At 62.2% G+C, this 11,288-nt stretch overlaps 1 protein-coding gene across 1 annotated transcript in view; it reads left to right on the forward strand.

Moving 5' to 3' along the window:
• LOC120509525 (IQ motif and SEC7 domain-containing protein 2-like) overlaps window positions 1-11,288 on the forward strand; it is a 16,306-nt gene that overhangs the window by 4,158 nt on the left and 860 nt on the right. The window contains exons 4-12 of the mRNA XM_039724247.1: window positions 22-276; window positions 3,195-3,356; window positions 3,446-3,568; window positions 4,525-4,691; window positions 6,214-6,353; window positions 7,381-7,506; window positions 7,598-7,697; window positions 8,750-8,775; window positions 9,820-10,135. Coding sequence (XP_039580181.1) covers window positions 22-276; window positions 3,195-3,356; window positions 3,446-3,568; window positions 4,525-4,691; window positions 6,214-6,353; window positions 7,381-7,506; window positions 7,598-7,697; window positions 8,750-8,775; window positions 9,820-10,135 — 1,415 coding nt within the window. The remainder of the gene's footprint in view (window positions 1-21; window positions 277-3,194; window positions 3,357-3,445; window positions 3,569-4,524; window positions 4,692-6,213; window positions 6,354-7,380; window positions 7,507-7,597; window positions 7,698-8,749; window positions 8,776-9,819; window positions 10,136-11,288) is intronic.

Below are 11,288 nucleotides of genomic sequence, written 5' to 3' on the forward strand. Positions count from 1 at the left end.
CCGCCCACCGCCCCCCCGCAGCCCCCCGGCGCCGCCGGAGCCCCCGGCAAGGCCACGTACCAGCGGGAGCCGCGGCAGAGCTGGGACTCGCCGGCGCTCAACAACGACGTGGTGCAGCGGCCCGCCCACCGCCCCCCCGCAGCCCCCCGGCGCCGCCGGAGCCCCCGGCAAGGCCACGTACCAGCGGGAGCCGCGGCAGAGCTGGGACTCGCCGGCGCTCAACAACGACGTGGTGCAGCGGCGCCAGTACCGCATCGGCCTCAACCTCTTCAACAAGTGAGGCGTGGGGGCTCGGGGGGGCTGTGCCGGATGTGGGGAGGGGGCTGGGGGTCCGGCAGTGGGGCCACGCGGCGCCGGGGGAAGGCTGGGGTGGGATTGTTGGTGACGCCACGGCGAGGGCAGGGTGGTGTTCCAGGTGAGCGTGTGGTGATGTTCTAGATGAACCTATAGAGAGAGCAGGGTGATGTTCTAGCTGACCCTATAACGAGAGCAGGGTGAGGTTCTAGGTGATCCTATAGCGAGGATGGGGGATGTTCTAGGTGAGCCTATAGCGAGGGCAGGGTGGTGTTCCAGGTGAGCCTATGGTGATGTTCTAGATGAACCTATAGCGAGAGCGGGGTGAGGTTCTAGGTGACCCTATGGTGATGTTCTAGATGGACCTATAGAGAGAGCAGGGTGATGGATGTTCTAGGTGAGCCTATAGCGAGGATGGGGGGATGTTCTAGGTGAGCCTATCGTGAGGGCATGGTGATGTTCTAGGTGACCCAATGGTGATGTTCTAGGAGACCCTATAGCGAGGATGGGGGTGTTCTAGGTGACCCTATAGCAAGGGCATGGTGGTGTTCTAGGTGATCCTATAGCGAGGATGGGGGATGTTCTAGGTGAGCCTATAGCGAGGGCAGGGTGGTGTTCCAGGTGAGCCTATGGTGATGTTCTAGATGAACCTATAGAGAGAGGAGGGTGAGGTTCTAGGTGATCCTATAGCGAGGATGGGGGGATGTTCTAGCTGACCCTATAGCGAGGGCATGGTGGTGTTCTAGGTGATCCTATAGTGAGGATGGGGACTGTTCTAGGTGAGCCTATGGTGATGTTCTAGATGAACCTATAGCAACAATGGGGATGTTCTAGGTGACCCTATCGTGAGAGCTGGGTGATGTTCTAGGTGAGCCTACAGCAAGGGTAGGGTGATGTTTGAGGTGACCCTCTAGGACCCCATAATGATGTTTGAGGTCTGCCCACACCCCTGCGGTGACGTTCTAGGTGACCCTATAGCGAGGATGGGGGGATGTTCTAGGTGACCCCGTAGAACCCCACAATGACGTTCTAGGTGACCCTATAGCGAGGATGGGGGATGTTCTAGGTGACACTATAGGTAGTGAGAGTTGGGTGATGTTCTAGGTGAATCTATAACAAAGGCAGGGTGATGTTCTAGGTGACCCTACAGCAAAGATGGCGGATGTTTGAGGTGACTCTGTAGAACCAACCCCACAATGATGTTCTAGGTGACCCTATAGCGAGGATGGGGGGATGTTCTAGGAGACCCTGTAGAACCCCACAATGACGTTCTAGGTGACCCTACAGCGAGGATGGGGGGATGTTCTAGGTGACACTATAGATAGTGAGAGTTGGGTGATGTTCTAGGTGAATCCATAACAAAGGCAGGGTGATGTTCTAGGTGACCCTACAGCAAAGATGGCGGATGTTTGAGGTGACTCTGTAGAACCAACCCCACAATGATGTTCTAGGTGACCCTACCGTGAAGTTCTAGGTGAGCCTATAGTGAGCACGGGGGGGACGTTGGTGGCCCTGGAGAAGGGCGAGGTGGCCCAGGTGGCCCTAGGGAAGGACACGAGGGATGTTTGAGGTGGCTCTGTAGAACCCCACAATGACGTTCTAGGTGACCCTACCGTGAGGTTCTAGGTGAGCCTATAGTGAGGACGGGGGGACGTTGGTGGCCCTGGAGAAGGGCGAGGTGGCCCAGGTGGCCCTAGGGAAGGACACGATGGCCATGGTGGCCCTGTGGCCAGGACAAGGTGATGTTTGAGGTGGCCCTGTAGAACCCCACCGTGGTGTTCTAGGTGGCCCTACAGTGAAGCTCCAGGTAACCATGCGGGGTGACGTTCTAGGTGACCCTATGGTGATGTTCTAGGTAGCCCTACTGTGGAGCTCTAGGTAGCCCTACGGTGACATTTCAGGTCACCAGACATGACTGCGTTCTAGGTGACCCTATAGCGAGGATGGGGGGATGTTCTAGGCGACGCCGTAGAACCCCACAATGACGTTCTAGGTGACCCTACCGTGAGGTTCTAGGTGAGCCTATAGTGAGGACGGGGGGACGTTGGTGGCCCTGGAGAAGGGCGAGGTGGCCCAGGTGGCCCTAGGGAAGGACACGATGGCCATGGTGGCCCTGTGGCCAGGACAAGGTGATGTTTGAGGTGGCCCTGTAGAACCCCACCGTGGTGTTCTAGGTGGCCCTACAGTGAAGCTCCAGGTAACCATGCGGGGGGGACGTTCTAGGTGACCCTATGGTGATGTTCTAGGTAGCCCTACTGTGGAGCTCTAGGTAGCCCTACGGTGACATTTCAGGTCACCAGACATGACTGCGTTCTAGGTGACCCTATGGTGATGTTCTAGGTTAATCTACAGTGCTGTTCTAGGTAGCCCTACTGTTGAGCTCTAGGTAGCCCTGCGGTGACATTTCAGGTCACCAGACATGACTGCGTTCTAGGTGACCCTGTGGTTATGTTCTAGGTAGCCCTACTGTTGAGCTCTAGGTAGCCCTACGGTGACATTCCAGGTCAGCCTTTGGTGATGTTCTAGGTAGCCCTACTGTGGAGTTCTAGGTAGCCCTACGGTGACATTCCAGGTCACCAGACATGCCTGTGTTCTAGGTGACCCTATGGTGACGTTCTAGGTTAATCTGCAGTGCTGTTCTAGGTAGCCCTACTGTGGAGTTCTAGGTAGCCCTACGGTGACATTCCAGGTCACCCTGTGGTGATGTTCTAGGTAGCCCTACTGTGGAGTTCTAGGTAGCCCCACGGTGACATTCCAGGTCACCAGACAGGACAGCGCTCCAGGTGACCCTTGAGGGAAGCCGATGTCACCTGAGGTGACCCCACGATGTCCCTAGAGCCGGGGGCAGGTGACGTTCTAGGTCACTCCACCACGGCTGACCACCACGGAACCCCCCGCAGGAAGCCGGAGAAGGGGATCCAGTACCTGATCGAGAGGGGGTTCCTGTCCGACACCCCCGTGGGCGTCGCCCACTTCATCCTGGAGCGGAAGGGCCTGAGCCGGCAGATGATCGGCGAGTTCCTGGGCAACCGCCAGAAGCAGTTCAACCGCGACGTCCTCGAGTAAGGGGGGGACGCGCCGGGGGCGAGGGGGGGCGCGCCGGGGCTGGGGGCGGCCCCCAGAGCCATCCCCTGCCGCGGGGTCTCGGCAGCTGCGTGGTGGACGAGATGGATTTCTCCGGGATGGAGCTGGACGAGGCCCTGCGGAAGTTCCAGTCGCACATCCGCGTGCAGGGGGAGGCGCAGAAGGTCGAGCGCTTGATCGAGGCCTTCAGGTGAGGGGTGGGTCCCCGTCCCCGTGTCCCCACGTCCCCGCGTCCCTCTGTCCCCGCGTCCCCGCTGCACCGCCCCTGCCACCAGCAGCACGCAGTGGGGTGGTCACCATGGGTGATGTTCTAGAACATTCTGTGGATTGAGGGGGGACACAAGGGGACATGGGGCTGTTCTAGGTGACCCTATGGATTGAGGGTGGACACAAAGGGTGGTGGCACCTGTGGGACATGGGGCTGTTCTAGATCATTCTATGGATTCAGAGGGGACACAAGGGGACATGGGGCTGTTCTAGAACATTCTATGGATTATGGGGGGACACAAGGGGACATGGGGCTGTTCTAGATCATTCCATGGATTGAGTGGGACACAAAGGGTGGTGGCATCTGTGGGACATGGGGCTGTTCTAGATCATTCTATGGATTGAGTGGGACACCAGGGGGTGGTGGCACCTGTGGGACCAGGGGCTGTTCTAGAACATTCTATGGATTGAGGGGGGACACAAGGGGGTGGCACCTGTGGGACATGGGGCCGTTCTAGGTGACCCTATGGATTATGGGGGGACACAAGGGGTTGGTGGCAGCTGTGGGACATGGGGCTGTTCTAGGTGACCCTACAGACTGACAGGACACTGGGGGGTGGCCCCTGGACCACAGGGTGACGTTCTGGGTGACCCTAAGGATTGAGGGGGGACACAAAGGGTGGTGGCACCTGTGGGACATGGGGCCGTTCTAGGTGACCCTACAGACTGACAGGACACTGGGGGGTGGCCCCTGGACCACAGGGTGACGTTCTGGGTGACCCTGTGCATCAAGGACGGGCCACGGGGGCGGTGGCCCACGTTCTAGGTGACCCTACAGCCCCCAGGGTGCCGCCCCACCCTCAGGGGCGGCTGTGGGGTGCAGAGGCCGGCCGTGGGGCACCGTGACCCCATGGGCCGTGGGGGTTGTCCGCCCCGCAGCCAGCGCTACTGCGTGTGTAACGCGGCCCTGCTGCGCCAGTTCCGCAACCCGGACACCATCTTCATCCTGGCCTTCGCCATCATCCTCCTCAACACCGACATGTACAGCCCCAGCGTCAAGGCCGAGCGCAAGATGAAGCTCGAGGACTTCATCAAGAACCTGCGAGGTGAGGCCCTGGGAGGTCCCCGGGAGGAGACGTGGGTTCTAGAGCGGGGTGGGTTCTAGAGCAGGGCTGGGTGTTGGATTGTCCAGCGCTTTCCCAGGTGTTGCAGGTTCTGGATCAGGGTCAGGTGTGGTGGGTTTGAGGGTGGAGCTGGGTGTTGTGGGTTCTAGATTGGGTCGGGTGGTGCAGGTTCTAGAGTGTGCCTGGTGGCTGTGGGGTCTGGGGCAGGTCTGGGATGACACTGGTGGAAAGGTGGGTCCAGGTGTTGTGGGTTCTAGATTGGGTCGGGTGTTGTGGGTTCCAGAGTGGACCCGGTGGCTTTGGGTTCTGGGATGGATCTGGGGTGACACTGGTGGAAAGGTGGGGCCGGGTGTTGTGGGTTCTAGAACGGGTGGTGCAGGTTCTAGAGTGTGCCTGGTGGCTGTGGGGTCTGGGGCAGGTCTGGGATGACACTGGTGGAAAGGTGGGTCCAGGTGTTGTGGGTTCTAGATTGGGTCGGGTGGTGCAGGTTCTAGAGTGTGCCTGGTGGCTGTGGGGTCTGGGGCAGGTCTGGGATGACACTGGTGGAAAGGTGGGTCCAGGTGTTGTGGGTTCTAGATTGGGTCGGGTGTTGTGGGTTCCAGAGTGGACCCGGTGGCTTTGGGTTCTGGGATGGATCTGGGGTGACACTGGTGGAAAGGTGGGGCCGGGTGTTGTGGGTTCTAGATTGGGTCGGGGGTTGTGGGTTCCAGAGTGGACCCGGTGGCTTTGGGTTCTGGGATGGATCTGGGATGACACTGGTGGAAAGGTGGTGCTGGGTGTTGTGGGTTCTAGATTGGGGCAGAGGTCACAGGTTCTGGAGTGGGTTCAGGTGTTGCAGGTTCTGGATCAGGGTCGGGTGTTATGGGTTTGGGGGTGGAGCTGGTGGCTGCGGGGTCTGGGGTGACACCGGTGCAAGGGTGGGCCCGGGTGTTGTGGGTTCTAGATTGGATCAGGTGTTGTGGGTTCTAGAGTGGAGCTGGTGGCTGCGGGGTCTGGGGTGACACCAGTGCAAGGGTGGGCCCGGGTGTTGTGGGTTCTAGATTGGATCCGGTGTTGAGGGTTCTAGAGTGGGCCTGGTGGCTGTGGGTTCTGGGATGGATCTGGGATGGCACCGGTGCAAGGGTGGGTTCTAGAAGGGGGGGGGCAGACGTAGCATGTGTCCAGGTGTTGCAGGTTCTGGATCAGGGTCGGTTGTGATGGGTTTGAGGGTGGGTCCGGGTGTTGCAGGTTCTGGAGTAGATAATGATGACACGGGTTCCAGAGCAGATCTGGGTTTTGGGGCTTCTAGAAGGGGTCTGGGTGTCCCAGGTCCTGGACTCAAGCTGGGTGGAAGGTTCTAGAGTGTGTCCAGATGTCATTAGGTTCTCACCCATTATTAGTGAGTTCTGGAGCTGGAGTTGCAGGTTCTAGAGCAGCGTCAGCCGTTGCAGGTCGGGGGTGCGTTGCGGGTTCTGGAGCGGTTCCACGCGGCGCGGGTTCTAGAGCGGGCCCGGGTGTCGCGCAGGGGTGGACAACGGCGAGGACATCCCCCGGGACATGCTGGTGGGCATCTACCAGCGCATCCAGAGCCGCGAGCTGCGCACCAACGACGACCACGTGTCCCAGGTCCAGGCCGTGGAGCGCATGATCGTCGGCAAGAAACCGGTGCGTCGGCTCGGGGGCGGGGCCAGGGCACCGGGGGGCGGGGCCAGGCGGGGGCGTGTCCCCGGTGACCCCGTGGGACAGGTTCTGGGCCACCCACGGGAGACGTTCCAGGATTCCAGGAGATCCTGTGGGAAGGATGCTGCAGGTGGCCCCATGGGGCAGGTTCTAGGTGACCCATGGGGCAGGTTCTAGGTGACCTTTGGGGGGTGTTCCAGGTGACCCATGGGGCAGGTTCTAGGCAATCAATGGGGATGTTCTAGGTGACCCATGGGGGGCAGGTTCTAGGTGACCCTATGGGGTGGGTTCCAGGTGACCCATGGGGGGTGTTCCAGGTGACCCACGGGGCAGGTTCCAGGTGAGCCTAGGAGAGGGATGTTCTAGGTGATCCATGGGGCAGGTGGAATGTTCTAGGTGATCCATGGGGCAGGTTCTCAGTGACCCATGGGGCAGGTTCTAGGTGACCCAAGGGACACAATCCAGGTGATCTGTGGGGGGTGATCCTGGTGACCCATGGGGGACATCGTGTGGGACATTCGGGGTGACCTGTGGGGGACACTCAAGTGACCCACGTGGGACATTGGGGTGACCTTGAAGTGACCTTGAAGTGACCCTGACCTATGTGGGACGTTTGGGGTGACCCTTAAAGTGACCCACAGGGGACATCTGGGGTGATCTGTGGGGGACACTCCTTGAAGTGACCTCCATGGGACATTCGGGGTACCCCAACCTGTCCAAGCTCTGTGTGACCCCAGCAAGGTCCAAGGCCACCCTCACCCCTCGGGGCGGGTCTGGGGGCACGTGTCCCCCCCGGGTGTGACCCCCACGTGTCCCCAGGTGCTGTCCCTGCCCCACCGAAGGTCCTAGGCCCCCCTCCCCACCCTGGGGCGGGTCTGGGGGCGCGTGTCCCCCCCGGGTGTGACCCCCAGGTGCTGTCCCTGCCCCACCAAAGGTCCAAGGCCACCCTCACCCCTCGGGGCGGGTCTGGGGGCACGTGTCCCCCCCGGGTGTGACCCCCACGTGTCCCCAGGTGCTGTCCCTGCCCCACCGGCGCCTGGTCTGCTGCTGCCAGCTCTACGAGGTGCCCGACCCCAACCGGCCCCAGCGCCTGGGGCTGCACCAGCGCGAGGTTTTCCTCTTCAACGACCTCCTGGTGGTGAGCGGGGGGTCCCGGGGGGTCCCGGGGGGGTCCTCAGCCCCGGGGGGATCCGGGAGAGGGGTCCCTGGTGACCCCGTGTCCTCGGCAGGTGACGAAGATCTTCCAGAAGAAGAAGATCCTGGTGACCTACAGCTTCCGGCAGAGCTTCCCGCTGGTGGAGATGCACATGCAGCTCTTCCAGAACGCCTGTGAGCCCCGCGGCGCCCCGAGGGACCCTATAGGACCCCATGGGACCCTACAGCTCCCCAAAGAACCCCACAACACCCCAAAGAACCCCACAGCATCCTATAGGACCCCACAGCACCCCATGGGACCCTACAGAACCCCGTGGGACCCTACAGCACCCCAAAAAATCCTACAGCACCTCACAGAACCCCACAGCATCCTATGGGATCCCTACAGATCCCCAAAGAACTGTACAGCACCCCAAAGAACCCCACAGCACCCCAAAAAATCCTACAGCACCCCAAAGAACCCTACAGCACCCTGTGGGACCCTACAGCACCCTAAAGAACCCTACAGGGCCTCAAAGAACCCTACAGCACCTCACAGAACCCCATGGAACCCTACAGCACCCCAAAGAACCCTACAGCACCTCACAGAGCCCCACAGCACCCCAAAAAACCCTACAGCATCCTATGGGACCCCACAGCACCCCATAGGACCCCACAGCACCCTATGGGACTCTATAGGACCCCAAAAGACCCCACGGGACCCTCTGGAACCTCCTGCTGTGTCCCCTCCCCCTCGCCCTGTCCCCCCAAATTCCCAGTTTGGGATCAGGCTGGGGTCGGTGTCCCCGTGGGGGTGTCCCTGACCCTGTGGGGTGTCCCTGACCCTGTGGGGTGCCCCTGCCCCCCATGCCCCCCAGATTCCCAGTTCGGGATCAGGCTGGCTGTCCCTGTGGGGTGTCCCTGTCCCTTTTGGGTGTGCCCCTGTCCCTTTGGGGTGTCCCTGACCCCGTGCCCCCCCCGTGCCCCCCAGATTCCCAGTTTGGGATCAAGCTGGGGTTGGTGTCCCTGTGGGGGTGTCCCTGTCCCTTTGGGGTACCCCCTGACCCCATTGCCCCCCAGATTACCAGTTCGGGATCAGGCTGGGTGTCCCTGACCCTTTTGGGGTCCCCCATGCCCCCCATTCCCCCCCAGATTACCAGTTCGGGATCAGGCTGCAGGCTGGGGTTGGTGTCCCCGTGGGGTGTCCCTGACCCTTTGGGGTACCCCTGCCCCCCATTCCCCCCCAGATTACCAGTTCGGGATCAAGCTGAGTGTCCCTGTCCCTTTGGGGGTGTCCCTGACCCTTTAGGGGTGTCCCTGACCCTTTAGGGGTGTCCCTGACCCTTTAGGGGTGTCCCTGACCCTTTAGGGGTGTCCCTGACCCTTTAGGGGTGTCCCTGACCCTTTAGGGGTGTCCCTGACCCTTTAGGGGTGTCCCTGACCCTTTAGGGGTGTCCCTGACCCTTTAGGGGTGTCCCTGACCCTTTAGGGGTGTCCCTGACCCTTTAGGGGTGTCCCTGACCCTTTAGGGGTGTCCCTGACCCTTTAGGGGTGTCCCTGACCCTGTGGGGGTGTCCCTGTCCCTGTGGGGGTGTCCCTGACCCTTTGGGGTGCCCCTGCCCCCCGTGCCCCCCAGATTACCAGTTCGGGATCAAGCTGAGTGTCCCTGTCCCTTTGGGGGTGTCCCTGACCCTTTAGGGGTGTCCCTGACCCTTTGGGGGTGCCCCTGTCCCTTTAGGGGTGTCCCTGTCCCTGTGGGGTGCCCCTGACCCCCCGTGCCCCCCAGATTACCAGTTTGGGATCAGGCTGGGTGTCCCTTTGGGGGTGCCCCTGTCCCTTTGGGGGTGTCCCTGACCCTTTGGGGTGCCCCTGCCCCCCGTGCCCCCCAGATTACCAGTTCGGGATCAAGCTGAGTGTCCCTGACCCTGTGGGGTGTCCCTGACCCTTTGGGGGTGCCCCTGACACTGGGCGTTACTGGGTGTTACTGGGGGTTACTGGGTGTGCCCCCCCAGCGGAACTGGAGAAGCAGAAGGGCGTGGCGGGGCCGCGGGGCGCGGGGCACAGGGAGGCACTGGGTGTCACTGGTGTCACTGGGGGTTACTGGGTGTCACTGGGTGTCACTGGGTGTTACTGGGCGTTACTGGGGGGGGTCACTGGTGTCACTGGTGTCCCCCCCAGCGGAGCTGGAGAAGCAGAAGGGCGTGGCGGGGCCGCGGGGCGTGGGGAGGCACTGGGTGTCACTGGTGTCACTGGGTGTCACTGGGTGTTACTGGGCGTTACTGGGGGGGGTCACTGGTGTCACTGGTGTCCCCCCCAGCGGAGCTGGAGAAGCAGAAGGGCGTGGCGGGGCCGCGGGGCGCGGGGCACAGGGAGGCACTGGGTGTCACTGGGTGTCACTGGGTGTCACTGGGCGTTACTGGGTGTTACTGGGGGGGGTCACTGGTGTCACTGGTGTCACTGGTGTCCCCCAGCGGAGCTGGAGAAGCAGAAGGGCGTGGCGGGGCCGCGGGGCGCGGGGCCCCCCCGCGAGGCGCTGAACGGGCTCAGCCGCAGCAGCCTGGAGGACGCGTTCGGCGCCGAGGGGCTCAAACGGAGCGCGCTGAGCAGCTCCCTGCGGGACCTGTCCGACAGCGGTGAGACCGGGGGCACTGGGAGCACTGGGAGGGACTGGGAGGGGCTGGGGGACACTGGGAGGGGCTGGGAGGGGGATTGGGACCAAACTGGGAGGGACTGGGAAACGCTGGGAGGGGACTGGGACCAAACTGGGAGGGGACTGGGGGCACTGGGAGGGACTGGGAGGGACTGGGACCAAACTGGGAGGGGGATTGGGAGGGGCTGGGAGACATTGGGAGGCAACTGGGGGCACTGGCAGCGGGATTGGGAGCAACTGGGAGGGACTGGGGGGAGGATTTCGACCAAACTGGGAGGGACTGGGAAACACTGGGAGTGCTGGGAGGACTGGGAGCACTGGGAGGGGACTGGGACCAAACTGGGAGGGACTGGGAAACACTGTGGGGGATTGGGAGGGACTGGGGGGCATTGGGAAGGACTGGGATGGGCTGGCAGGCACTGTGAGGGGGATTGGGGGGACTGGAGAGCACTGGGAAACACTGGGAGGGACTGGGGGGCACTGGGAGGGGGATTGGGAGGACTGGGAGGGACTGGGAGGAGGATTGGGGAGGGACTGGGAGGCACTGGGAGCCACTGTGAGGGGGATTGGGAGAGGCTGGGGGGGCACTGGGAAGGACTGGGACGGACTGGGAGAGGCTGGGAAACACTGGGAGGGACTGGGAGGGAGTTTGGGGTCTCCATGGGGGGAATTTGGGGTCCCTTGGGGGGTTTGGGGTGCCCATGGAGGGGTCTGGGGTGTCCAGGAGGGATTTTGGGGTGTCCAGGAGAACATTTGGGGGGTTTGGGGTAACCACAAGGGAGTTTTGGGGTGCTCTGGAGAGGTTTTGGGGTCCCCTGGTGGGGCTTTGGGGAATTTGGGGTGCCCTGGGGGGATTTGGGGTGTCCTGGGGGGTCCCTGGAGGGATTTGGGGTCCCTGAGAGGTCTCTGGGGGGATTTGAGGTACCCTGGGGGGTCCCGGGGGGATTTGGGGTGTCCTGAGGCATTTGGGGTGCCCTGGGGGGTCCCTGAGGGATTTGGGGTCCCTGGGGGGATTTGGGGTACCCTGGGGGGTCCCGGGGGGATTTGGGGTGCCCTGAGGGGATTTGGGGTCCCTGGGGGTCTCCCCTCACTGCCCCCCCCCCCCCCGGGAAGGGGGGGCGGGGGGAAAAGGGGGG

This window comes from Passer montanus, unplaced genomic scaffold (assembly GCF_014805655.1).
Source record: "Passer montanus isolate IOZ18808 unplaced genomic scaffold, ASM1480565v1 scaffold520, whole genome shotgun sequence".
Taxonomy (NCBI): Eukaryota; Metazoa; Chordata; class Aves; order Passeriformes; family Passeridae; genus Passer; species Passer montanus.